Source organism: Epinephelus fuscoguttatus, linkage group LG16 (genome assembly GCF_011397635.1).
Source record: "Epinephelus fuscoguttatus linkage group LG16, E.fuscoguttatus.final_Chr_v1".
In the NCBI taxonomy this organism is placed as follows: Eukaryota; Metazoa; Chordata; class Actinopteri; order Perciformes; family Serranidae; genus Epinephelus; species Epinephelus fuscoguttatus.
In genome coordinates this window covers 32,343,040-32,370,293 of record NC_064767.1, presented here as the reverse complement: position 1 = coordinate 32,370,293, position 27,254 = coordinate 32,343,040, and the positions used below count along the sequence as shown (strand labels likewise).

Genomic DNA, 27,254 nt, shown 5'->3' with positions numbered 1-27,254 from the left:
AATGTGTTTACTACCGGTTAATATGTGTTTTAAATGTATATATGGCAGCTAGAAAACTCCATAGTAAGAAATATATAATCAGTTCATATATAAAGGAGGATTCACTATATATTTTTTCATTACACTTTTACATATAATACCAACCGTGAAAATGAAAACCACACTACCCTGTTCTGCCTCCCGTCAGATCTCGCCTCACCTCTGTAACTGCACGGTCTTATTTGACAGCGGGACCAACGCAGAGCAGCAGCAACTATGGCTAAAAGTGATGGATGCGATTACTTTAAAAGAACCAGCCTGTTCTGGATTGTCGCCGTGACACTCGGGATGGGATATTACACAGTGAGTTCGTTATATTAGTTTTAACCAAAATAAATAGAATAAAGGTAGGTGTTTCACATATTTTCTCCCCGCACTGTGTTGTGTTGCGTAAAATGTCCTCCGGGTCGTTTATCGTATTTTTTTCAATATCCAAGCCGTACTTTGGTGAACGCCAGGGATATTCAGTTTGATATCATGTTTTCTGTACTCCCATTTAAGACTTGATATCTGATAAACACGTTGACAAAAAGCCTGTGATGTCAATGCCAAGTTACCATTCAGTTGATAGCTTATCTTATCATTCAGAGCACAGGTCGTATAACCTTTTGTCTGAAGTCCACTGAACAACTTAGCTGAGCACTGTAGCAGCCATCTCTAGCTAAACTCGTCCCTTAAAAGTAGGTTGCCTTTAAAAGTAGGTAACATGCCAAACTCCATTCAAAATGTGATAATTTTAGCTTAACGCTCCTGTATTCACTGGCATATACTCGAAATACACATTAAAGCTAACAGGTAATGATAGTCAGTAGATTTCGGGGTGTAGTTGAAGTAGGTTATAGTGATGGGTGTATGAAATATATGCCGAATTGACCAGTGAACCAAAATATTTTTGACATGTAACTTGAGAACAGTGTTTTCATCCGCTGTGCTGTGCAGAGACGTAACATGCTCTAACACGTTATCTTTTAAATGGACTTGTTACACTCTATAGCTACAGATGGTCACGTATCGTAGACAGGTTCATATAACGTCAGCGTGCATTTATCACCACTTGCCACGTACACAGTAACGTACTGTAGACCTCACTGTAGTAAGGGACTGTTCTGTACTTAACACTGGAGGGGGCTGGCTGAGGTGTGAGTTTGTGTTTGTTTGTTTGTTTGTTTTTAATCTTGACCCTCCCCAGAGCTACAAATATTTTCCTTGAGCCTCTCTTATTAACTGAGGGAACCATGAAGAAGCCCTAATCTTTTTTAATATATACATTTAGATCACATTAAGGTATTGGAGCCAATGCAATGAGCAGACAGTATTGGTTTTGTGAGTTATCACCAAAAGTCACCTTATTTCCTAAGCAAAATGCAAATCCTACTCACAAACAAACAAAAAGGGTATTTATAATAAATACAAAATACAGACATTTAAAGTTGTGTGTCCCTCCTAAGCTAAAATTCCCTCCCCAGTGCTTAAAAAATGATTTAACATGCCTCCTCCATTTTGCGCCACTCCGTCCCCCCTTTTAGGTAAAGAACAGTTCCTAAGTAAATGACAGATATGGCTACATCAAGTTACACTGTTTATAAGTTATTTCAAAATCAGTAATGCTGAAGAAACATAGTCCTGCCTTAAGTTGCGTGTCTGACATCCAAACCATAAATGAACTGCAGTCTCCGGGTAGAGGGGCCAGTCCAACAATATCCCTTTGTGTTTTCATAGTCTATATGGATACATACCTGACACGTGTCAGGCGGACAGAAGAGGACAATGGCAGCATGGCACAATGCTACATTATGTCATTTAGATTTCACTGGGATTTGTAGTCTCTTGTGTGAGTCTGTGTTTTCATACTCAGCTCACATGTTCAAAAGGCAAAAATAAAGCTAGTAAGTGTGGCTTAGAAATATAGATTTTAGTCATGTCACCCTTTACTTTTGGTTCAACACACAGATGTGACAAAGTATATAGGCCTGATTAACAAATTGGAGCTTCATTATTCTGTTGTATTTACTGATATGGTAAAGGTAATTAACTATTATTGTGGCTTTTGAAAATAATAACTGAACAAATGTTTGGATGGCCATAAACAGGATGCAGTGATTGCTCCCTATCTCCTATTCAGTTTCTATCTGTACAGATGTAATCAGGTTAAATGGCTGTAAGCAGATTTTAATTTGTGTAAAACTTATTCGGACAGTAACACAGAAGAGCTTCAAAGCCAACAAATACATCGGCTCATGCACTTTCACATGACAACCCACCAAAAAAAAACCCATCACGATGCAGAATTGATCCTTCCCTAGAACTGTGTCACACTTAAAATCAGTGGTGTATCTCTCTACAAGGGTGCTCTTTGTGGTACATTACATATAGCTGTTACTGTCACAACTGCTGCAGAGGGTCATTCATGGTGCCATTCCACAAACAGGAAATCTGATATCATACAGTTCATGTTTGTAACTGTGTATCCAAAATAGCAACTCACTGCCTAAGAGCAGACAGATGATGTAAACCAGCCCTGGAATTTCCAGAAAAAAATGAACCAAAACATTTGGGATAAGTAATTTTTGAGAGGAAAATCCAATCATGCTTCTTTTGATTAGCTCTGTGACATGAAATGGTTGGCAGATTATTACAGTCATTATGAACATGATCAGTCCTTTGACTTAATAACTATGTTTAGCGATCTTGGAAATTCTGAATGGTGGGTAATTGTCTAAGAAAGTTATGAAAAGTCATGTTGGAAATGTTAGAGATGCTTACAAAAGACCCATTTATTTATTTTGAAGCATTCTTCAAAATACACAGCAGTTATATAGTTTGTATGGCTTAATGTTGAAGTGCTCCGTCTGTGTTTTGCAGTGCATTGTGTTTGCTCCAGAGAAAATCCCATTTGAGTACCTCGGTCCATATGGCACCTTCTGTAAATACCTTGTGGATAACCATGCTGGCATTATGTACAAAGGGTGAGTGATAAGAAGCTAACACTGTTAACATGAGAAATATTCTGGTTGATCACTTTCTCAGAGTAAATAAAACATACATGAAAATGTGGTTACTACACCTACAGTCTCAACAGTTCTCACATGTTCCAGTAAAGAAGTGTTGAAAGGCAATCACCGGATTTTCTTTACAGCAGAGCAGTCTCCATGACAATCAAATGATGTGCAAAGTACCCTACAGTAAGGGGGCTCAAATACACTGTTTAATCAATTACAACCTTAGTGTTTTTCCCCCATTTACAGATCGTTGCCACCACTTCCGCTGCCTGTAGAGCGCTCTGCCAATTAGTCGTTGAAGTCACATGACAGCTGTAGCAGCAGTAGAGTATTAAGGCAGCAATCAAATGATAATGTCTTGTTGTTGGTGAAGTCATGTGACACGCAAGACATTGAGGGCTTTACTGGAAGCCACCATTCAGTCTTTGTTGTTTGCATTTGTGAAGTGGGTTTTAGGTTGTCATGTGACTCCTGTTCATTCAGCACTCAGTGATGTAGTGGCAGCTGGGTGTTACTCATCTTTGCATAAAGGGAAACTAAATGTGATGTGCAGTTTCACCATGTTCCCATAGAGCACTGCTGAATTTATCACGGAAGACTGTAATTACAGCTGTCCTCATACATTTACATACCCCTGTCAGAATTTGTGAAAACTGGACTTTTTCTTTTTGATAATGTGACTGATGGTGCAGCCCACTTACAATATGACAAACCCTCAAAACTACTGGAATAAAGTCAGTTTAAGTGATGAGACCAAAACTGAACTTTTTGGTCACGACTATAAATGCTGTGTTTCGAGAGGAGTCAACAAGGCCTGTGATGAAATACACCATCCTGCTGTGTTTCATGGGGGTGGATCTCTGATGTTCTAGGGGTTGTGTGACCTACAGCACAGGGAATTTCATCAAAATCGATGGCAGAATGAATGAATGCAGCATGTTATCAGAAAACACTACAGGACAGTTTGCATTCTTCAGTCTGGAAGCTGTGCATGAGATGCACTTGGACCTTCCAACATGACAAAGATCCAAAACCGAAAGGCTAACTTGAACCTTCAGTGGCTGCAGCAACAAAAAAGGAAGGTTCTGGAGTTGCCATCATAATCCTCTGACCATTGAGCCACTCTGGGGAAATCTCAAACCTGCAGCTCATGCAAGAATATCCAGGAATTTACAGAACCTGGTGCTTTTTGCCAAGAATAACAGGAAATGGCCTTGACCACAACTATTACATAAGACTTCAAGCCGCCATTGATGCTATAGGGAGCAATACGCACTATGAAGAGCTAAGGGTATGCAAACTTTTGAACAGGGGCCATCTTAGTAACTTCTTTATTGCTATGTTTTGTTGAATTGTTGGGCTGTTCTGTGATGCCTGACAGTTTAGTTTGAATCCCATTAGACATAAAGAAAATGTGTTTTGCCTGATCGCTCATGTCTTCTTCAAAGAATCAAACACATCTCTCAAAGTCTGCCCAGGTATGTAAGGGTATGAGCAGAGCAGTATGTCTCAAGGATAATGTGTAAATGATTGATGTTAAATTGAATCTAAAGGAGTTTGATATGCATTTCTTTCTGTCACAGGTGGTGGGCCGCCTGGGCTGTCCATGTTTTTGAGGCCTGTGTTGCATTGAGAGTGTGCGGGTAAGAATGACAACACCCTGGTTGTCCACTAGATGGTGCTGTAATCACATTTTTAAAAACCTGTTCTGCTCAACTTCTTGTTTAAAATTGGGCTTCCTCAAATGTTTTATCTCCCCGAAAAGCCTCAAAACTCATCTCAAACACACTATTTGTAATTATATACAAACATCCAAACGCTGCCTTTATCATGTGGTTTTACCTCGTGCTTCAGTTTGGACATTATTATTGTGTGACAACAATAAATGAGCTATAGTCAAATGATATTTGTCCAATTTTGATGTTGTATTGTTATCACGCAGAGAGTAAATTCAAATAACAGAGGGCCAGTGTACACAAAAGACACATCAGGCAACCTGTCGTGATGAGCGTTTCTCACATTTAAGTAATTGTATTTTTTTATTCATCACTTACTGACACATTCGTTAATAGGAATTGAGGTTTCAAAGTTTGAATGGCAAATTAAATCAAATTAAAGGCTATGGGGATGAGCAACCACTGTTGGAATTTGGACACAAAAGCTGCAAAAAAGCTGCCAGCTCAACTGTAGTTCATTGTTTCTTCTCTGTACCCCTGCAGTAACAAAGGCATCACCAACATGGTCACTCGCTGCCTGTGGTTCGTCCAGACCTTTCTGTTTGGCTTCGCCTCCCTCGGTCTGCTCCTGAAATACGACCCCGAGCGCCCCAAACAGCACTGACTCCAGCAGGAGGAGCCCACAGAACAACAGTGCATAAGCTGAATCCAGAGCATCAATCACCTCCTTGTGCCTCTTCTTCCTCCGCTGGTTTTCTCTTTGATATGAAAGTGAAGGAAGGCACCTGAGCCTTTGCTGTTATTTTTACTTTTAACATAAAAGTAACTGAAGTGAGGACATATCCTTGGTAGAGATTACAGTTTTTCTTACATAGTTTATAGTACTTACTGTGTTCATGTGATGGACACGCAGCTCGATTTCATACCACAGAGTTTCTATTAATATACCACAGAAGTTTTTATTGATAATACTGTTAACAGATATGTGTTCAGCATCATTCTCTCAATGAATCTGTATATTTAGTGAAATACAAGGGGGATCTTTTATGAAATTATTTTGTACTCTCATGATGTTTACATTCAGCCTGGGTGAAGGCAGGAGGGATATTTTCTCAGCTGCTGTGATGAAGACTGGTTGGCTGCAGATGGTACACACAGCCAACAGCCTCAGAAGTTCGCTAGGATAAAAATAAGGAGAGCTGCTGTATGCATATCAAAATTCACATTTGTCTTTAATACTGTATACTGAAGTGCTTTGGGATCAACTTTTTAAACTACAGACTGGATGTTTTTAACGTTAACAATGCAAATTAAAGAGTGACTTACAAACTGCATGGAATGTGTGTCGCTGCATCATTTTTATTCCTCTTCAAATGTTCACAATGCTTCCCATATTTTATTAAATTTTAATGAAGAATTAATGAACAAAAATTAGAAGTGTACAGCCACGCCAGCATCTCTGAAGCTGTGCTGCAGCAGGCACAGCAGGGCTTAAGCTAACGGCGTACATCAGCATGCAGATAAGTTTAGTGCTAACATGGTATACTGTTTACCATGTTTACCCTTGTAGTTTAGCATGTTAGCATACCAACATTTGCTAATAGAGTGGTGCAGGACTGAGTCCTTACACCTGGAAATGAGTTAGCATTTTTGCATGTCTGGTTCCCTCATCTCAAAGTTTTGAATGAGTTTTGGTTGGATGCCTGAAATAGGGTCAGTGGTTTACACAAGCTTAAGAGAATGTGGCATTTTACAGCTTAAAAAAACATTAGTAAATACTTAAATAGTAAATTTTGAAGCTTTTACATGTCTCAAAAAATGTGGTTGCTAACAAGTGGCTAAATGAGACCACAGAACGTCATCATGGCTTTATTGTCTTGTTGTGGTGGTGACGTAGAAGACATGAGACCATGGTGTGGTGCATTAAAAGAGTGCTGCAGGGATGATGTTTATTTATAGGCCAACACTTTAAAAACATAAAAACTTCAAAATTTACAGTTTGATTTGCGGACGTATTTTTTTGTTATTAAACAAAATATGAACTTCTTTTAAGATGTAAGTCTTGTGTTAACCACAGACTTTATTTTCAGGCATCTAACAAACCTTTGTTGGCAAAAACCCAAAACTAAAAATCCATTGACTTCAAGATGTGGAAACTGGGATTGCAAACTCATTTCTGTGCTTCAGGACTCATTTCACATAGCCCTAATGTTACTTTTTTTTTTTTACTTCTGGTGATTGCATTTATGCCTTAATAAATCATAAAATGCTTATATGACATTTAAGCATAAATGCAATGGTGTTTACATGAATGGTGCTCAGTTGTAAAGATTACCTTGTTAAACAAAACTGGTAAGTATCATAAACTTGCATTTGCTTTAAAAAATCTTGTCAGCTTTTTGTCAGGAAACCAGGGCGACACTAACTTCTGGGTCAGCCTACAAAAAAACATCATCCCTGCAGCAATCTATTTGCACTGAACACAAAGTACAGCTGAGGCTGATGGGAATTTCATTAGTTTTGCAGGTTTTTGGTCATTAACCAAAAACTACAGCTATGCTAAATAAAATGCTGGATAAAAAGTTGAGGGAACACCAAAGTGATTGTAATTCATCCTGTAGGGAACTTGAATACAGGGGCTTAAATATAGACAGCGCAGGTAGTGCAATTACACCAGCACCCGTAGAGAGAGTGGGCCCTTGCAAGTGATTCAGATTGCCACCTTGAATATATACCTGTGTTCAAAGAGGAATGAATTAAAAATAAAAGAATGTCCCTAATTTAAAAGTGGTGCCATTTGCTATATTTGTCCTCAAAAAGGCAAACCTATCTATGTCATAGTTTACTCCCTTTTATAAGTAGTCATTAGCTATCTAGCTACACAAATTATGTGCTTTGTTTTACATGTGCAATGATGATTGCTGGGTTACATGTATATTGATGTTGTCCAATGTCAAGTCTCTCTTTGTGTCAAGACAATACATGTATGCTAGCATACACTCAGGCCCGTCATAATAGTGTGCACTGGGGCCCGTCGTAATCTCCTGACACCACTGCTTTAATATGTGCACCAAATTTCAAAGCAGTTCATCCAATCGTTGAAATAGTTAAGTCAAAACCACAAATGTCAACCCTGTGATGGTACCAGCAGAAAAGCCAGAGGATCACTTTTGTGTTCAGGATTCATCTTCTGGGAGCATGAAAATTTAATACAATTATATCCAGTAGTTTTTTTGGGGATATTTTACTCCAAACCAAAGTGGTGCACCAACCAACAGACTGACATTTCCATCCCTGCATCTCAATTAAAAACACAAAAACACCATGTATTTCAGAAATTCCTAGGCATCTGACTCAAACCTGCATCAACTGATGTTTGGCCGTTTGAGTCAGGACCAACAGGAACAACCTGTTACACCTTTTATGCTGATATGGCAGGTATGCTAGTAAATGCTAAACATGCTGCTAAATGGCATTTACACATCCAGCAGACACAGAGCGACATTAGCATTCATTTGAAGTCGTGTCTGAATCAACCTGACGAGCAGGTAAACAGTGTGACGTTGTCCAAATAAGGCTGAAGCAGTCGCTCAGGGTCATGATGTCCTCTGCTTATGGACTTAAGAGCATTAGCCCGTCTTAAACGGCCCAGTCTCCACTTGAGCTGTCTCCAGACATTAATCAGAAATGGACGGCATAGAAACATCTCACTTTCACATCCTGCTTCACTTTTACTCTTGAGAAATTACACCAACCATTGAGAGAAACAAGTGGAGGAAAGGATTTGATGAAGTAGATACTCTTTTTTTCTCTGCTCCACCCCCAGGCAGAAACCATCAGCACAAGTTATAGAATGAATCCATTTTTATTTGGAGAACATTTATTGGATTTGACTCTACCATTGTGGACAGTAGAAACACAGAAATATATACAACAGTTTAAAAATAATATGGATTGAAAAATACATCTTTTATGCAGGTGGTTAAAGGAGGTGTATAGAGTGTACTTGCTCACTAGAGGAATAAGCCTACATCTACAGTGGCTACAGTGCATGATTCATGCTCTGTGATTAAACTATAAGAACTACATTCATCCTCTGAGTGCAGCCCAGCCACTATTCTGTAATTAGAGGGTGCCATGATTAAAGAACAATAGCAGCATACATAATGGTTGTACAATGAATAGTATAAGCTATATAATCTCAAGGCTTTTCTGTATACACTTAGGTTTGCTTAATAGCCATTGTCTTAATTAGATTCCTATAACAGAGTTCATATATCATAGTAGTGTATGTCACAGGGTGTATTTGCACATGTTATGAATATGTCGTTTCCTTTATTGGTTTTTCTTGGTTGTCTAGTGTGAATATAATTTGTGTTGATGTTGTGATCACCGGTCCAGCCAGCATATTGAGGGGTAGCGCTCACTCAGCGTCTTGCGCAGCTGAGCGCTCTGTGTCTTATCTCTGGTTTCCACCACGCACTCCACCTGTCAACAAACAAACGCATACAGTCAGCCCTCTGACATCACACACAGCAGAAGCAGGGCAGTGAGCGGGTTGCCGGTTAATTATGCAACACCTTTCACCTTTTGACACGGCTGGTAAATTAACAGCATGGTGGCAATTTGTCAGAGTAGACTGCAGAGACTATAATGAAGAGCCAGGACATCATGAGACAATTCAGCCTCTTTCCAAAGCAATTGAACAGTTTCATTAACTTTTTTTAAAAGCAAGATAGAGCAAGGTAATTCTTGTATCAAGAGAAAAACAATTGGCTCAAGAAGATTAATGAATTGTTATTCTTTTCATTGGAGTTCATCCCTCTCCAGCCACAGCTTTTTTTCATTTGTTTGAGTAAAACAAGAATTTAAAGTGAGACTATTCATTTAGTATAAGTTCCTTTGAAAAATACCGGTAGATACAAAACATGGGTGGCTGCATCACTTCTGAACATTTTCAGCACTTTTGTATAATTTTTGTGTCAAAACAGCTCTTACACATTTAGCTGTCTCATGTCACATGACTGCAAAAACCTACTGTATGACACTGGAACCTAGTGTGTAGCTGCACACTGCACTGTTTGTAACAGGACAGTGTTACACAGCAGCAATAAATAAATATGAATTCATTATTAATGGTCGATATGTGTTATGTGATATGCTTTTTTTTCTCTCTTTTTTTAAAAATGACAATTATTTTGAAAATCACATACCTATTAAAGAAAAGACCGGTACTGGTAATGGTATTGCTAAAATGGTAACAAACAGCATCTGTATCATGCTAAATTACAAAGTTTTGTATCATTCAACAGAGGTCAAAGCTAAAATGCTGATGCTAAACCTTTACAGTAGCACAGGTGGAGTCATAATGTCTGCAAATGGACTCTGCCAGTTAGACAGTAAGTCTGTATCAATTGATTGCTAACACTAGCTAACATAACCCAACATATGGCTACTGGTCAAGTAAGGCTGTAACAATTGTTTCTTTTACACTGCCTCTTCAAGGCTGGAATTTCACACCGTTATGCTGCCTCACTGTTCTGTATATAAGGTACAATTGCGGAATGAGGGGACAGAGTTGTCTTGCTTTTAAGGCGGCAGCAGAGGAAATAACAGCGCCCGTGTAAATAAGACAGCTGGAAAGACACGATCATGCGCAGCACAGGTGTGATGTTTTGACAACATATTATGTATGCAACCCACCCCCAGAATACTTAAAAAGCAGCTGGTAGCAGTTAGAGAAAGGACAGCGGCCGAAAATGTCCACAAATTGGGAAAACAATGCAGTTCAGGAGCTCCTTACCCTCTGAGCAGAGAGTGTAGATCATTTTTATTACTGTTATATTGTTGTTACTTTTTGAAGGGCTGCCGACACGTATGTAATATGTCAAAATAGAGGCAGATGCTGTTGTGTTACATGTTACACCTGTCAGGCCTTTTTTGCTTCCATAGTGCTGTCTAAAATTGGGCTGTTGGTAAGTGTCTGCCGGCCTCATTGGTGCGGTATGTCCCACGCCATCGGCCCTAGTCAGTGCTAGTCGGCCCGTCAGCTGATTCAGCATGTTGAATCAGCGGTGGAGCCTGCCTGCAAAAGGAATACACTGATTGGCAGTTCAGCTCAGTGCACGAGAAGAGAAACAGAAGTGAGGAAAGTAAACAAAGAGCTAAATCAAGAGGGAGTGAGACCAAAACACACTTATTACGCAAGGTAAGATCATTATTCTTTAGCCACATGCTCTTTTGCAGAAAAATTTCGTGATGGTTTGTGTTACTGTTCACTGGTGCACGGTTAAAATGCTCTGTTCTTTCAACATCATCTTTGAACAGTTGGTTTGGTCTCTTGGTTTGGTGTCTGGGCCTTAAAATCACACACTGGAACAGTATTATGCTGCCATTCTGAGTTCTGTGTAGAAACGCAAAGGCGGCAGAGGGAAGTGACTCCGTAGCGGCCCTATAGTTTTCTTGCTTTTAGACCTTATTCAAGGCAAAATTATTCAGATGTTTTGGTATAATGAACTACAATACCATACCTTTTATAAAGGTGTTATGAACTGTAACTAATGTCTTCAGTAATAGTAGTAATCTTTTGATGGTGTTTATGTTTTCTATTGAGCATTAATGCACTTATGAATATTGGTAATCCATTATTAATTCTCATGGGTTCACTTTCAAGTAGGCCATCGATTCAGCATTTATAAATGTTATATTGAACCATAAAATATGCAGATGTAAAATGCTGATAAATGGATTTCGGTCCATATCATTTGCAGCCTTTTTTCAGATCCCGCTCCAGTAAGTCAGAGATTTTTTACTACCTGGCAACCCAAAATGTGCTGTTTTTTGATGGAATGTAACTTATCTATGACTTTTTAAAAAAATTTAACAAAGCCATTAATTAAAACTTTATGAGATATTTCTTGCAGTGTAAGCGTAGGCTTTTCTTGGATACACATTCCAGAGAAAAGAGCATAAATATATCCTTATTTTACTTTATTTTTATTTTTGTCTCTCTGAGTCACAATTTTTTTCCTGCCAACTCAAAGCCATAGTTCCATGGCAGTGACAGAAAAGTAGATGAGCGGATTGCAGAGGAGAAGGAAGAAGAATGAGGTGAGGAGGAGAGATTAGTCGCCTACCTTCGCCTTGAAGAGGTCTGACTTGTCACTTTGTCTCCGATGGCAGACGTCCAACAACCTGGGAGGAAAAAGACAGAGAGAGCAAAGAATTAAAGGCAGCATCAAGGAGCATGAAACATGAAACAGATTGGACCTCAGCATGAAATGACAGAGTAAAAGATCTTTAAATGGTCAGCTGTTGATCCCTACCTGACGTCCTCTCTGGACAGGACATCCAGCAGCTTAGCCATGTCTCCTGGCCATTCTCCCAGCTGCACAGCAAACTTACTGACCCGATCATCCAACACCAGGGCTCGGTCCACACACTGCCTCACTAGCTCCAGCTCCATGTTAGCGCTGCTCACCACCACAGCGACCCTGCAGCACAGACACACAGAGAGAAAGAGCATTGTTTTATTCGCAGCCAAACGGATTAGCTCTGATGAAATCACTGTATTGCCAAAACGTCGCTTCTCAGGCATGAAGAAAAATACCTCAGGCCTCAGTCAGAACTACATTCAATATGATACAAAGGTTTTTAGGCCTCATACACACATGGTTCGTATATAAACATGAAGAGGAGAGCTTCACTTACAAGGTGTTCACCTATTAAAAGCAGTAAATGAATGCTGCTCTCTGTTCCTGACTTCTGTCAGAGAATTTCCCAGTAGGCCTCAGTCAGGTTCAACAATATTAACAAGTCTGACCCACTTTTTGCCTCTCAGTTCCGGTAGTTGTCCGGCCAAGATGGCAGCCAGTCCCATGGCTCCCTCTGTGTCCACAGTGGAGCGTTCAAACTCCTGAAACCGCAGCATCGCCACCAGAGAGTCCTCCTCACTTTGAGGCAGAGGAAATGACAGAAAGAAAGTTACAGCACAATCAGTAACCACAAAGAGGATTTTCCACAGTTCATTACTTTTTACAGTTAGGTTCGCTGTGAAAAGATTTCATCCAAAATAATCAATTTCTGCATTAAATTAAATGCATTCAAATTCTGAATTTCCAGCCAGTCAATATTTCAAATGGCGAAATGTAATGATGGCTCATAACAGTAAACTCTAATCTGAATTTTAACATATAGGCTGTATTTTGCACACAGTGAGTATCTAATGTCTGAATAAAACCTCTCAAATGAAGTTTAAAAGTGTAAATATGCTATGTAGGTGCAGTACCTGACAGTGATGACTTTATCTACTAGTTTCTTTGCCAGCTGGAAGGTGTTAACACCCAGCGAACGCTCCATAAGATCTGAGAAGAGACAGAAGATCAACATATGTTCAATTACTGCTGGAGGGGAATCAAAAAGCCATACGAGCCTCTAATAGAAAACTGTGCAGATAATGACGACGTTTAGGTTACAATTCTGTGCTACATATCTGAAACCAGAGCCAACTAATATATGCTAATGTTTATTTACCTCCATAGAGTTTCTTATTGGGGTTGCTGTGCATGTCTTTGATTGGACCGTCTGTTTTCAGAGATTGTAGCAGCAGAGGGAAACTTTCTGGTTCAATGCCCTGTTGAAAAAACCCATTCCATAAGTCTTCAGCCATGCTAGCAGCTCTGTGAGGCTGTACAACACAAAGGTGCTTTGCGCCAAATGGTAATATAAGCAAACAGTTTTAGCATGCTAATGGTTAACATAAGGTATAATGTTTTCCAATGTTCTCCATTTTAGTGCAGCATGTTAGCATTATTTTTTTTTTTTCGAATGAGCACTAAACACAAAGGACAGCTGAGGCTGGTGGGAATCTCATTAGTTTTGCAGATATTTGGCTATAAACCAAAGTACTGGGGGAAAAAATAGACATTGAGCTGATGATGGCATTATATAAAAAGTTAGAGGATCACCAAAGTTATTACAATTCATCCTGAGGAGATGTAAATGTGTGTACCAAATGTCATGGTCATTCATCCAACAGTTGTTGAGATACTCAGTCTGATTGTGGACCAATTGACCAATCCACTTAATCATTTTCTCTTGAATTCACGTGGAACATGTTGTCAGTGGTGCCCCCAGAAATTTATGGTGGCACACCAAATCAAAAAACCTGAATTTCAAGAGTTCTTTTATGCTGTTGAAGAGTATTGGCTAGTTTAAAACTATGTCAATATGCAGAGTTAAGAAGTTGCATACTGTTAGACTTTGGTTTCTTATGTTACAATTAATATTATCAATTATCTGATGTGCATAGACTTATACTGGTACAGTCAACATTTTAGGCTCGACAACAATCTTGTTTTAATGTGTTATGTATCTATACGTGTTAGGTGAATCTTTGTTCTCAGATGCTGGTTATCCTTTTCCTTATAAAGACAAATATACAGCTGTAATTTGAAGGAGTACATCGATTGTAAGGAGCAAAACATTTACTGAGAACAAACCTCCTCAAGTTTAAAAACACCACAGGGAGGCCTCCAATTATTCTCTATTATTCCTTGGCCACCTATTGTTGGCACCTTCGCATTTAGTGCAGAAATTTTGCATACCTGGTCAGATTGCATTTCAAAATAAAACAAGAGACTGTCTTGTGATACAGCAATCCACAACTTAAAGCGAATGTCAGCCAAGGGCATAAAGAGGAGAGGCAATGGCCCCTTTTCTTCTTCCTACCCCCCTGCTTCTAACCTCCTTGTTTGCACACCCATCTCCAAATTTGGCCATAATTTTGATATCAACTACAAACCAGTTAAGTTACACAACTGCATCTTGCTCAGTTACAACATTATTGCACTGATAAAAATCTCTCCACAGACCCAGACAGTCAGACAGATAGAGATATAAACACCTGCCAAAATACTCAAAACAGCTTCTGTTGCAGTTCCCGCTACAATAGGTGCCATGAGGACCAAATTTCACCATGATAACAAACATACACACACACACACACACACACAAACTCACAAGCTGAGAACAATGCCAGCTGTCGCGACGCTGTCATGGCTGGTAAAAATGTTTAAAAAAAATTGTATGACTACTAGACTGAAAACAGGAGCGGATGATTGGCAGCCTTAATCAGCCTCCATGTTGCATTTTCTAATGCTCACTACTGGGATAAACTTGGCAGTAAATTTGATTGATTGCTTCCTCATACACAGGGATATTTCTGTAGGATTGAAAATAGAAGGACAGAGCTGTTCTGTTCCTCGAGTGTAAACAGAGTTAAAGCTGTCAGAGTTTCAGCTGAGGGCAGATAGTGGAACAAGGGAAACACTTCAAATACATTTATCGCGTTAAGGAAATCCAAGCAGAATAAGAAATACAGCAGGGAGATGTAGGAGGGGGACTTATCTTTGCAATAAGAAGTAAGAGTTTATGGAAAATGTGACCTCAATTTCAGAAACAGCACTAAGAGTAGCGCTGGGGTGAGATAGAGGCTACGACGGCTGTTCATAAATTCTGAATATTCCTTGAATCACTGAAGTCTAATTCTAAACATTTACTTACTATGACAAGAATTCGTGAGTCGAGGTGTTTGATGGCTGCAGCTGTGCCAGCCAGTAGACCATACTGTCCAGCTGCAGGAATAACCACTGCATCGAGTTTGGGCACTTGCTCATAGATCTCCATGCCAACAGTGCCCAGTCCTGCCAGGTACGCTGCGCTTTCATCTCTGTGCAAAAGAAAACAGAAAGAAAGAGTGCATTTAGTGAAGGGCTCCACAGTGTCCTGACTTCACAGGTTTCAGAAGGTCTCCTTTGGTATGCCATTCTTGTCTGTGTTTCTCTGCACTGTGCACAGAGATAGCAGACTTAGAAAAAAAGTTACAAATTCTTCCTTGTCAGAACCATAGACTGTATAAAATATGTGGACGTGGCCACCAACTTGTGGATGTCTTTTTGAAACCTTGAGTTTGGCGTTTTGGTCGTTGCCATTTTGTCTTTTTGGAACCAGAAGTGACCATACTTGGATTAGAGGACAGAGCTGTAGAGAAGCAAAGGGTGGATCTGACTGGGAACTCAAGGACACTATGCATGCCCACCTATACCAGCAACCTGACAATTAATTTTCATCAACTGAAAACACTGTTGAAAGTGTCAAAGTTCAAAGACAACACCCAAACACATGTTCACAGCTATCTAAATACTGCAAAAGTCTGCTCTACAGTTTGTCAGCCAAATACTCAAGACACTACAGTATATCCAGAACTCAGCTGCTTGTCTTCTCACACACTCCTGCATCCATGATCACATCACCCCATCCTTCATAACCTCCACTGGCTCCCCATCCCCCGGCATATCCACTTCAAACTCCTCATCATCATTTTCAAAGCTCTCCACCACCTGTCTGAGCTCCTCCACCAGCACATTCCCTCCCGCACTCTCAGGTCTGCTGATGCAAACCTCCTGCCCTGCCGCCAGGACTAACCGCCGCACCTGGGGGCACAGGACTTTTTCCATTGCTGCTCTCACCCACTGGAACTCACTCCCTAAAGACATCAGAGACTCCTCCTTACTCTTATTTTTTATTTATTTATTTTTGCTGTTGTTGCTCTCTGTACAGCTTAGAGTATAATGTGTTATTATTATCATTATTTTTAGAACCAGTGCCATGGATACACATTGCTATGCCTCTATCCTGACTGACAGGATGCAGTGGTAGCATATTGTCAATCACAAGGTAGCCATGCCTTAAAGCATACCCTGATTTATCATCTATTTCACTCTAGATAGAACCATGATTTAAAAATGAACATAATGCTGTATTGAAGAAAACTTAAAACTAGTGATTGAGACCATAAACTCATGAGGAAAATGTTTACCAAGGTAATAAATCAAGTGAGAAGTAGGCTCATTTTCTTATAGAATTCTATACAATCTGAATGCTTTTTGCAACCAGTGGAGTCACACCCTTCAGCATTGGTTTCACTTTTCAGACCTGGAGGCTATGTCCACCTCTTTTATACAGTCTGTAATCAGAGCCAGGCAAGTACATTACGCACAATGCAACTCAATCGTCTACTGTTCAGTTGGAGATTCTGGTGTGTTATGCTAATGCCCCACTAGCCTCAAGCAGAGATGAAGAGCGTGCTGCAGAGGTCTGGTAGGCTTACTTACTCACATGACATCACTTGAGGCAACTGATCTGATTTGCCTGGCTCATTCTGGAGAGACAGAAGGCTTTATACTACTTTATTTTGCACATATGCAGGTTGGAGAGTGGTATTCTCCAAGATCTGTAAACTGGCTGTGTGATATCAGTGGAGTTTCATTTTCCAAACACGTGAAATGGCTCCCACTGTCTGTTGCCTACAGTGTTCACAGTGTGCAGTAACTCTCCAGCTGGGACAAAAGAACAGACATTCGCAGCAGGAATTTTGGTTATATTATAAGACCTTGTATGACTAACCTGTTTCAGGCTGTACCAGTGTGTCAGTCTCACAATAACGTTGGTGGAGTTCTGACTCTTTAAGATTCTCTCCATGCACCTTGCAAGGAGGTGAACTCAGTACAGACACCCCTACTCTATATTTTGGAACATCATAACAGGAAAATCATGGATGTAATTAATGACATTAATGACATTTTCCGAAGTCCTTGTGTTGTGCATAGTGTCTCTCTGGCTGGAAGCAGGGCCATAGTCAATAATACCAGTTCCACCTGTGCTTTGACATGTTAAAATGAGTATTAGTGGGACTAACTCTTCCAAGTAGAGGTATCCGTTTTCTGTGGCCAGATGGCGGGCGTGGTTCTGGGAGTCTTGGCCGGTGCTGCCGTAGGAGATGACCATAGCGCCGTAGTCTCTGTAGATCCTGAGGCGAGGTGAGGAGCAGCATGACGGCATGATGACAAACACAGGGATCCTCAGCTCCACTGCATGGTGAGCCACAGCCATGGAGAAGTTACAGTCAGTGGCCACGATCACACCCTTCCTCTGCTGCGCCTGAGGGATGAAAACACATGCTTGACATATATCATAAATATGTAAAGTGAACAAACATCTATAGACAAAGCCAGGCTGTTTCCGCCGTTTCCAGTCTTTATGCTAAGCTAAGCTAATCTTATATTTAACTGACATATGAGAATGGTATCAATCTTCCCATCTAACTCTCCAATAAAAAGTGATAAGAAATTTCCCCAAATGGCTAACTATTCCTTTAAAAAGCTTAAGAGTAAACACATATATTGCATAACCACACAAGCACTTCATTGATTAGGTTGATTTCTGGCCTAAAATGTGCTACATGAAACATGCATACGTAATAAAATTGACACCACCTGATATATGCTAGCCTCTCTTTAAGACAGTGCTTCCCAAAATGTAGACCACAATTCCCATAATCCCTGATGCTTCCTGTCACAAAGAAGATCTTTGCATGGCTTTACTGACGAGGATAAAGACGTTGGAAGTCATTTTTCCATCAGTGTGCTCAATCCATCACCACTTGTCCTCGCCAGAAACTTAAAATAGCTTAAACCTAAGAAACTCAGAAGAGAAGCTTTGCTGGTTGTTCATTCACACTGCTGACAATGACTGAAGCTCAGAAGAGAAATCGGACTCACTGCCTCATAGACATAGAGTAGCTGTACACCTGCAAAGGGACATACTGCTAAGCCACTGTCCATTAAAGCTGCACTCAGACTATTTCCGTCACTACTGGTCAGTAACGGTCAGTTAACACGTGTGTGTCTGCACGAACACACACATAGTAGGTCACACTAGCTGTGGCCTGACAGACAGGAGGGGATCTTCCTCCCTCCCTCTCCCTCTCCTTGCATGATCTAACCTGTGTGAGGCAGGTGAGCAGGTACAGGACTCCTCTCTCCTTCACAGAGCCTGTGTAGTGCAGGTGCTCCTTCTTCAGGTAGATCTCCATACCGTACTGTTTGGACAGTCTGGAGTACTGCACACAAAAGAAGAAGCAGCAGTTTAACAGCAACTCTGTGTTTGATGTTATGAATGAACTGGAGTGTACAGTAGGTTGGCTTCTGAGCATAGTATCTGAGTATGTAGGGGATGTGAACTGCCAGTTACTGGTTACTGAGACATTCAAATATTTTTGGACCCCCCACTTTATTTTCCCACCATATCACTTCACACTTTCTAAGGTCATGCTATGTTAGCATACTGTGCAGGGTGTCTTCTGTATCCCTGACTGGATCCTGAAGGCTGCGGCACTGATGTCCTCAAAGCGGAGATACTGGATAAGAGGTCTGGGGAGGATCCTGAACTCGCTGACGCGTCTGGTTTTGGGGGGCTCCATGAGCATGATCTCAGGACCCCCCATCACCTTGGTGTCATATACCTTCACGTCCCCATTGAGAAGGTCCTCCTCACCAAAGTCCTTCAGCCGCTCTGGTTCAATGAGGGTGGGTCTGCGGCATGCAGTGCCGTTACTGATGGGGCCAGATTTGTAAGAGCTTCCAGGCTGAAAGGGGCCCAGACACAGCTCCTCTCTGGGAAGGACAAGAGACCGATGTTACATTTCATTTTCAAATTGGATATCATGCATTTGAGAGAACAGAACTGTATTTATGCAAAATGACTGACCACACAGATTAGACTAGAGTCCTTTTCTACTTTAATCTCATATTATAATGAACGCGTAGTTTTATTTTGTCAGACCTATGCATGGGCCACCTTAACAAGTCAGAGCTGGTTTATTTGTGGCTGGGAAGCTGAGATTCCAAATTCAATTTGCACAACTTATGTTGTCAGAAATCAAACCCAGATGATCAACAATCAAACAAAAGAATGGAGTGACTTTGATAGCTCCTTGAATTTAAAGGGTTGTTATTAAGCAGTCAGCTCCCAAGCCATGAAGCTGAATCCTCAAAACACATGAATGCACCACTGGTAGAATTTTCTAATCAATTTATGGTTTCGGCTGTAACTGTATGTAGGAATGGAAACCGTTGGTTAATGAAATTTAGGAAGAACAGTAAGAAATCTAGTATACTTCGCAGCAATTGGCAGCAATGTACAAAGTATATTTGCTTTGTAGTGAACAAAGACTCGAGTCAGCAGAAATGACTTAAGTTTGAGAATGTATAATTTAAACCTCTCTGATCCCCAGTGTTTCTGTACTGAGAGCATTTACAGTATTTGATTTTAAACCAAATCAACATCATCAAGTAGAGGATCTATTGGGAAAAACTCCAGTAAATGAGATCAGGGTAAAAACCAAATTAGAACCCATAATTTTAGAGATATTGAACTTCCAGTAATGTCATTCTCACTCACAGAAATTTGGTGAGTAAAAGTGTACTGTGGGAATAGAAACACTGATGCAGTAATAGACCTTAGGCAGTGTAGGGTGAAAGAGAAAGCGCACAGAGTCAACCAGAGTTTGTGTCTGTAAATTTAGAAATGAGATTCTCTCTTGGTAAATAGCCAAAATAGACAGTAGTGATGTCTATGTTTCAGCTCCAGCAGCCAGTATCACTGAAATTATTTCCTAAGAAAACAGGTTAATGATAACATCTGGTGTCATCAGTATACAGTTTTAGAACTACAGGAAACCTTGGTTAACTTGCATACCCACCACACATACTTGATTCACCAAGTTCACATTACACACTGAAACTATGATTCAGACATCACTGTTAGAGCCACTAGATTATTAACATTTGAGATTGGGTGTAAGTGACATTTTTTGAAAAAAATCCTGAACTAATTCAACTAAAATCAAACAGACCCTGGCATGAAGGTAGTGTATGTGAATTTACCCACACACACATACCCCCATTCCCTCAGTTTAAAGGCCTATTTGCACAGACTAGTATTACAGGGGGACCTGTTGTATTTTGTGATAGTTGTGTAGGTCATCTGTGATCTTAATTCCATGCGACTCTGCCACGTTTGCAATTAGTCATGTAAAAATTCTATAAAATTACCTGCTACATTTCACCGAATGTGAGTATATTAGTCTCGAGAACTGGCATCCCTGTGATTTGTGCTGGTATTTAGATTTTTTGATTTCTCTGCGCCTCTTATCAGCCTCTTTTCAGCCTCTTTCTCAGTCATGAATTATAGAGGCTTTGATGGTTATTATAAATAAAAGTTTTGACAACAGGTGCAGGAGGCTCATCTCGCTACACAGCATGGAGACCTATTTGCAGAAAGAGCAAGCTCAAATCCATCAGAAGTGCGAAATCTCTGAAAATGATGAGATGGATAACGTGACAATGTGTGGCAGAATCTGTTCTGTTTGTTTAACCCACATTTTTTAAAAATGAAAGATAAAAGGAGGTTCAAACTGTATATCACTACTAGCATTGCTGTGTAATGTTTCTGTATCGTGTAGAGTTACAAATGGCTGTGTGCATCATATCCGAGGGATAATGTCAGTAAATTCTGGTAAAATACAGACTTAGCTTATACTGTGCTAATGTGCCACACGAAACAGAGACATGGGGGGTAATTACTAAATCATATAAGGTCCCCTGATAATACTAGTCCTGTGCGAGTATGGCTTTACTTGAAAAATGTCAAGAGTCAACATCCCCTTCCTAATCAACAACAGGAATGTCTGTTCAGAAGAGAAAGAGGCCTCAGGCATGCAAAGAGACACTCAGTTTAATTGCTTTGTATGGTGGGTCTCCATGCTGTGTAGCAAGATGGGCTTCCTAAATTTGCCATGAAAGCGCTGTCAAAACCTTCATTTATAACTGCTAGAGCAGCCTCCATAACTTTCTAACAGACAAGAGGCAGACAAAAGGCGTGGAGAAAAGAAAAAACCTTGCAAAAAAGCCCCAAATCACCAAGATGCCAATTTGGAACAACAGATAATTTGTGGTGGAATTTTTTCTAGACAAATTACTAACATGGCAGATTCGAACAAGATGAGGATCACAGATGCAAATATTACAAAGTATTAGTGGTCCCCAGGTAATAGTAGCCCCGTACAAACAGAGCCTAAGATGAATTGATTCACCTTTCATGTCAACCCAGCTTCCACTCACTGTGACAGATTACGTCTATAAATCAACTTATGATTCAGTGGGTCATTCAGCTCTTCTTTTTAGGAGACGCACAAATGATTAAAGTGTCAATTTAGGGCCAAAGGCAGGGCAGTTTGATTTATAACACCTCAGTAAATGGGCATTAAATATAATCAAACAGTACAACTCATTTAGATTTCTTCCTAAATCTACTGACTCTACTTTCATTTCACAAATGACATTGCATAAAACTGGATTAGACTTCAGACTCGATTTTGGATGTTTCTCTAACCACGTAGTTAATCAGGAGGCCCTTTACACAATATAAACATAATAATAGGATTACACCCTTTGGAGATTAACCCTGTCACTTAGCCAATAAAGCAGATCACAAATGGTTAATAGCTAAGTTTGAATAAGGTTGACCAGTAAAGCCATGCCAGTGGAGTTCACGCCACAGTTTGAGTATACAGTTGTTTATTAGGTATTCGGTGAATCATGAGCCCAGGTAGAGCTGGGTAACTGAAAAAAAGTTTAAAAAAAAAAAAAAAAAAAAAGTGTGACCTTTTAGTGTGTTAAAATACCCTGAGGCCACCAGGTGGAGCAGTTCTCCCAAACAACCTTCTGAGTCTGCCAGCACTCTGCAGAGAACATCCCGGTCTATTTATATCACAATGATCTTCAATAAACAATATGGTGACCTTTCACCTCATCCCCAGGGTCCATTACCTACCTCTGCCCCACTTGTCAGTCACTTTCAGTCCATTATTAAAGCACACAGTGCGCTCTTAACACGACTGTGAATAGAAAAGTCCGAGGCTGCACCTGTGATCAGGGTGCTTTGGTTCAAAAGCAGAGTTCAAAAACAACATCAAAGGGGGAAAAGAGCAACACGGCAGCCAGAATCAAGCCTCAAAAAGCCTCCTCAAAGGAGATGAAGAGCTGAGATGGTAAAAATAGGTTCTTTCATTTCAAATTGGTATAAAAATATGAAATGTAAGGACAAAGCAAAAAGTGAAGGAGACATTTCAGCCCACCAGGCTTTCATCATTGCACTATCTCAGCCTTCTAATGTCCCTTTAATGACTAAATGCCCTAACTGGCTGCTGTACAGCTTCCTTTTCCTACTGGAACAATGTTCACTTGGGAGGAAAAAATGTCTCCTAACACTGTATGACCCTGATTGTTGATGTTGCATTGTTGTAAGTACAATTCTGCATCTTTCTATCAATCAGGCCCAGGTTCAACATTTTCCTTGGATTCTTTGTTTTGGTTTCTAGTTGTAGCCCCAGAAGGTTCAGATACTCACGCCAAAGTACTTGAAAGTTGGATTTCTTTCATTTGTGTTTCATGATTAAAGACATGTCTGTCTGAAATCGATCTGATGCATTAAATCCCGAAACTAATGGTGTTCCATGTTGGCTAAGACAACCCCTGTAGCTCTGTTTTGATTCTAGATGTGATGTAATTTATATATTACACAAAGCATTGCTGTACTTAAAGGATTTGTTAACAGTCAGCATCTATGATCCCATTTGATTTCTCTCTGTCTTTCTCTAAATCTGTGAGAATTACCTGAGGGTGAAGAGGAGAATAAGGTAGAGGACCAAGAGAAGTAGCAAGTCTACCAGGACTTGGAAGGTTGGGAGTAGTTCTTCTCTATAAGGAGCAGGGGCTGAGGAAGAGGAGGCAGGAGAAGATGGGGAGATTGAAGAGGAGGAGGCCATTTGTACTGGGAACTTGAATGGAGTAGGAGAGGGTTTGGGGGGAACAGTCTGAAGAGAATGATTACTTGAGGAGAGTTCGTGGAGCCTTGATTTGGGGATCACAGGAGCCAAACATGGATTTGGAAGACAAGTAGGTGGTTGTGTTGATTTCCTTTTGTGATTAAGGTGAGAAGGAGGCAGCAGAGGAAGAGATTGGAGATTTGAGGGTGTGTTTGTCAGGGCATGCTGCAGATAAAGCGGATCAGGAGGAGGAATGGAAATAACTGAAGGGAAAGGTATATCCTCTGGGCAACTCTGGGCAGAGGGTTGATCTGTCACTACGGGGCTGACCTGGTTAGGGAAGGGGTCTGGAGGATCCAGGGGACTACCTGTTGTAATTTCCCACCTCTGCCAGAAGGGGTCATTCTCCTCGCTGTCTTTCAGTGCAGGCCTGGGTGAGTACAAACGCTCAAGTCGCTCGCTCAAGTAGCTCGAGTAGAATAACTGGGCAGCAAAGTTCATCCTGGTCGAAGCACTGTCCTCTAAATGTCCAACAAGTCTCTGTATCTGAATCCCTCTCCTCCTCCTCCTGCTGTGGTGTCTCCGAGGGATAAGAGGACACTGACTGGAGCTGCTCCCACGTTGTAACGTCCCCTGTCCCAGCTCCCTCCCTCTTTCCCTACCCAAGGGCTATTTAAGAAGGGATTACCCAGGGACACATGCATGGTGGCTCTGCAGCTTCTCTCCACTGGCCTGGCCCCTCCCAGGGCTCTATTCCTGGGCCCAGACCCGGATTACTACCCCATTCTATGACGTAGCGCTAATCAGACGGTCTAACGAGATAGATGTAGACTTAAGATTTATCTAGGGAGCAGTGATCTAGAGGCTCAACCACACAGAGGAGACAACTACGGATGGGGGATCAGAAATAAAAGAAAGTGGGTGGTGGGTGCCTGGAGAGGTAGAGACGCAGGTGAGTTCCGAGAGAACTGAGGAGATAATTGTACCTGGAAAAAATAGTAAAATGGAGCCATAAGAAACTCTCATATCTCTATTTTCCATGTCAAGAATCCAGGTGTACTGCGCATTACCTCAAACTGCTCTCTATGAGGTACATAGAGGGCAACAGTAGACAGTTCCCTGTCAAGCTGTCAGATGTCAGTGCTTGCATCTGAAAGAAAACTGAAGCAGGATGTTGCTGCAGAAGAGCAAGGCTTCCCTGGATAAACAGTACATGTATAACTGCAGAGAGAAAGAGAGAGAGAGAGAGAGACTGCCAGCCAGACAGATAACAGAGACTTTAAGGAAACAGGAGAAGAGGTAAATTGGCTGCTGCCAGCACTCAGCAGGCAGTCCAGATCCTATTCAGCTCTGATCTGATGTACAAAGTGTCCCTTGAATCGGAACTGAGAGACGAGAGGGGTGCCAGCGTTCACTGGACGGCCTCTCCAGATAATGAGTGTGCCCCAACTCAGATCACCACAGGAATGTTTATAATCAGAGATAATCCCTTTAGCAGACATGGCTCAAACTGTATTTGCAAGTAAATCTGCACGTAGTGAATTGAGTGTGAGATGGGTGGAGCTTACACACTCATTTTATTTATTATATATATTTAGTGATAGGATAAGTCAAACTTATCCTTTAATTTATCGTCTTCATATATATATTGTTTTTGGAATTTGCAAGGACATCAACACAATCACAAAAATAAATAAATATAGTGTACCTGATAGTGTCAGGTAAAGTGTCAGTCACAGAAAGGGAAATTAAGAGGTTTATATGTCACGGCATTGATTATGTTTATATTACTAACAGTATCTGTCATTGTTTTTCAAGTCATAACTAAGTCTCAAGTCTTTGCACTCAAGTCCCAAGTCAAGGCTGACAAGTCCCAAATCCTAAACTTGAGTTTCGAGTCCTAAACAAGTCATAATGTGCTCTTCACCAAATGTTACATCATGAGTGAGTAATAGTTTGAATTTAAAAAAAATCCTGAATGCTTTTTAAATGTTGTATTTGTTAAAACAAGTTTGTTAAAAAAGTTACTTAGCCTTTAACATTAGTTAAGCATTAGCCTGCTAATATTAGCCTAGACTTACCGTTCTTTGTGCATAGTCAAATATCGAACACAGCTGGAAATTGTTGTGCCTCTGCCTGCAATTTTCAACCTGCACATTTTGCACAACATAATTTGAACAAAATGATCTTTGGTATTATTTTTTCCAACTGCCGCTCAGTAACGCAACATCAGTTCTTCATGGTTCTCTCCTGCAACTTGATTGGCTGCTCTCTGATTGGTTCAAACAAACTGGATCTGGAGTATTAAGTGTTGACTTGATGGGAATGAATAGCATTAACGTTAACCGATTCAGGAAATGAAGGGAAATTAATTGATTAATGGCACATGCTTAAGTACCATATTTTTTAATATTTGGGCTTGAGGGTAGGTATCAAGTATTTTCAAGTCAAAAGGCTCAAGTCAGAGTAAAGTCATGAGTCATTGGGGTTCAAATCCAAGTTGAGTTGAAAGTCTTTTTGATTTTTTTTAAGTTGAGTCTAAAATCCTCAATTACTGACAGCCTATAAGATGACCTGAACTATAAATTTGTGTCATGAAATTAAATATACGTAGCCTTTACTTAATGATGAATGAGAAAGTGAGCAAGTTTGGAACTTTTTTACATTTACACAATTTCCATCACTTTCTATCTGTACAAGTGAGTGCAGCACTGTGAAAGCCTTCGAGCAGAGATTGCATGGAAGTGTGGGTTGTTATTCCCATTTGTATGATTCTGCTACAATGACAGCATGATTTTTGCCCCACCTTTGACTGTGGCCATGTAGTATAAACACTTTGCCCTTGCACACATCATACAACCTACACTTTATTTCAAGCATGCAAAGCTTAGAGCAAAGCAATGTCATAGAAATACATGAAAAGACCATGACCTCAGTACGTGGTGGTGGCACGTAATGTGTTAAATTATGTGGTGGCGGCACAGTTAGATTTAGGCATCAAAACTATTTGGTTAGGTTTAGGAAAATTGTTTTCAGTTAAAATAACTATGCTTGTTACATATGGAACATACATAGAAAAGTGATGTAAGTATACCATGTAACATGACATAAGTATGTTAAGTTTTGCACAGGACATGAACAGCAGGCTCCTGAGTGAAAGTCCTGTGTCTGATTGACCCATTCTCCATCCTGATCGCTTCCCAACACCGAATTTCTTGCTCTTTATACTCCGGGGTCGTAACATTAACCACCACCTATTGGTGATGTTGTTGAACCAGGGAATTCATTTGTCCACCACGGCAAAGGATACTAATTGACTTTTTATCAGCATCGTTTCCATGGTGCCAGCACATAAATTTAATACATGCCACCACTATGTAACGCAGTGTTAGGAGGTTGTGGCTGCTGGGCCAACCAAAGTGGCATATTTTGGCACATTAGGGCAAAAAGACACTTGTGAGTGTCTCATTAGAACACACACCTACACACAATAAAGCTGCCAGTGTGTTTCTTCAGCAGAGCTTGTCAGATGGTTGAATTGTGTCGGAAGGAAACACATAAAATAATCAGAAAATTAGACAATGAAAACTTTAAGTGGAAGAAGACATCAGCATGACTTTGAATATAACCTTCTTTGCTCAGACGTAAAGGAAGTGAACCAGACAGCTCAAGTTATCATAACATAGAAAATGTCAAGTAATGGGCTATAGATGAGGACTATAGTTTTGTCTACAGAAGTTAAAAATGAACAGACCCTGGAAAGAAATTTACCACCAACTCTGAATATCTGAAACATTTATATTCATACTTTGG

The 27,254-nt window shown here is 40.4% G+C and overlaps 2 protein-coding genes across 2 annotated transcripts; one reads left to right on the top strand and one right to left on the bottom strand.

Moving 5' to 3' along the window:
* The first annotated feature begins 198 nt into the window (after positions 1–198).
* On the top strand, positions 199–6,048 carry tmem254 (transmembrane protein 254). Its single transcript, XM_049600579.1, has 4 exons — positions 199–342; positions 2,902–3,005; positions 4,622–4,681; positions 5,258–6,048. Exons 1-4 carry the CDS (start codon positions 256–258, stop codon positions 5,376–5,378), a joined length of 372 nt encoding a protein of 123 aa, XP_049456536.1. The 5' UTR covers positions 199–255; the 3' UTR covers positions 5,379–6,048.
* A 2,582-nt stretch (positions 6,049–8,630) lies between these two features.
* Positions 8,631–24,045, bottom strand: LOC125903569 (L-threonine ammonia-lyase). Its single transcript, XM_049600561.1, has 11 exons — positions 23,290–24,045; positions 18,900–19,227; positions 18,558–18,674; positions 17,472–17,713; positions 15,278–15,443; positions 13,247–13,346; positions 13,002–13,077; positions 12,541–12,666; positions 12,040–12,207; positions 11,851–11,908; positions 8,631–9,202 (listed from the first exon to the last, which is right to left on the bottom strand). Exons 1-11 carry the CDS (start codon positions 23,940–23,942, stop codon positions 9,104–9,106), a joined length of 2,133 nt encoding a protein of 710 aa, XP_049456518.1. The 5' UTR covers positions 23,943–24,045; the 3' UTR covers positions 8,631–9,103.
* Positions 24,046–27,254: the final 3,209 nt, after the last annotated feature.

Bases quoted from the DNA above. Each gene is read 5' to 3' on its own strand.
- tmem254 (XM_049600579.1), top strand. From the start codon at position 256: ATGGCTAAAAGTGATGGATGCGATTACTTTAAAAGAACCAGCCTGTTC. The intron at 343-2,901 runs GTGAGTTCGTTA...TGTGTTTTGCAG, and splicing joins TCGGGATGGGATATTACACA to TGCATTGTGTTTGCTCCAGA. The intron at 4,682-5,257 runs GTAAGAATGACA...GTACCCCTGCAG, and splicing joins GTTGCATTGAGAGTGTGCGG to TAACAAAGGCATCACCAACA.
- LOC125903569 (XM_049600561.1), bottom strand. From the start codon at position 23,942: ATGAACTTTGCTGCCCAGTTATTCTACTCGAGCTACTTGAGCGAGCGA. The intron at 11,909-12,039 runs GTAGGGATCAAC...TTTTCCTCCCAG, and splicing joins CTGTCCAGAGAGGACGTCAG to GTTGTTGGACGTCTGCCATC. The intron at 9,203-11,850 runs GTAGGCGACTAA...GTTTGTTGACAG, and splicing joins CAGACCTCTTCAAGGCGAAG to GTGGAGTGCGTGGTGGAAAC.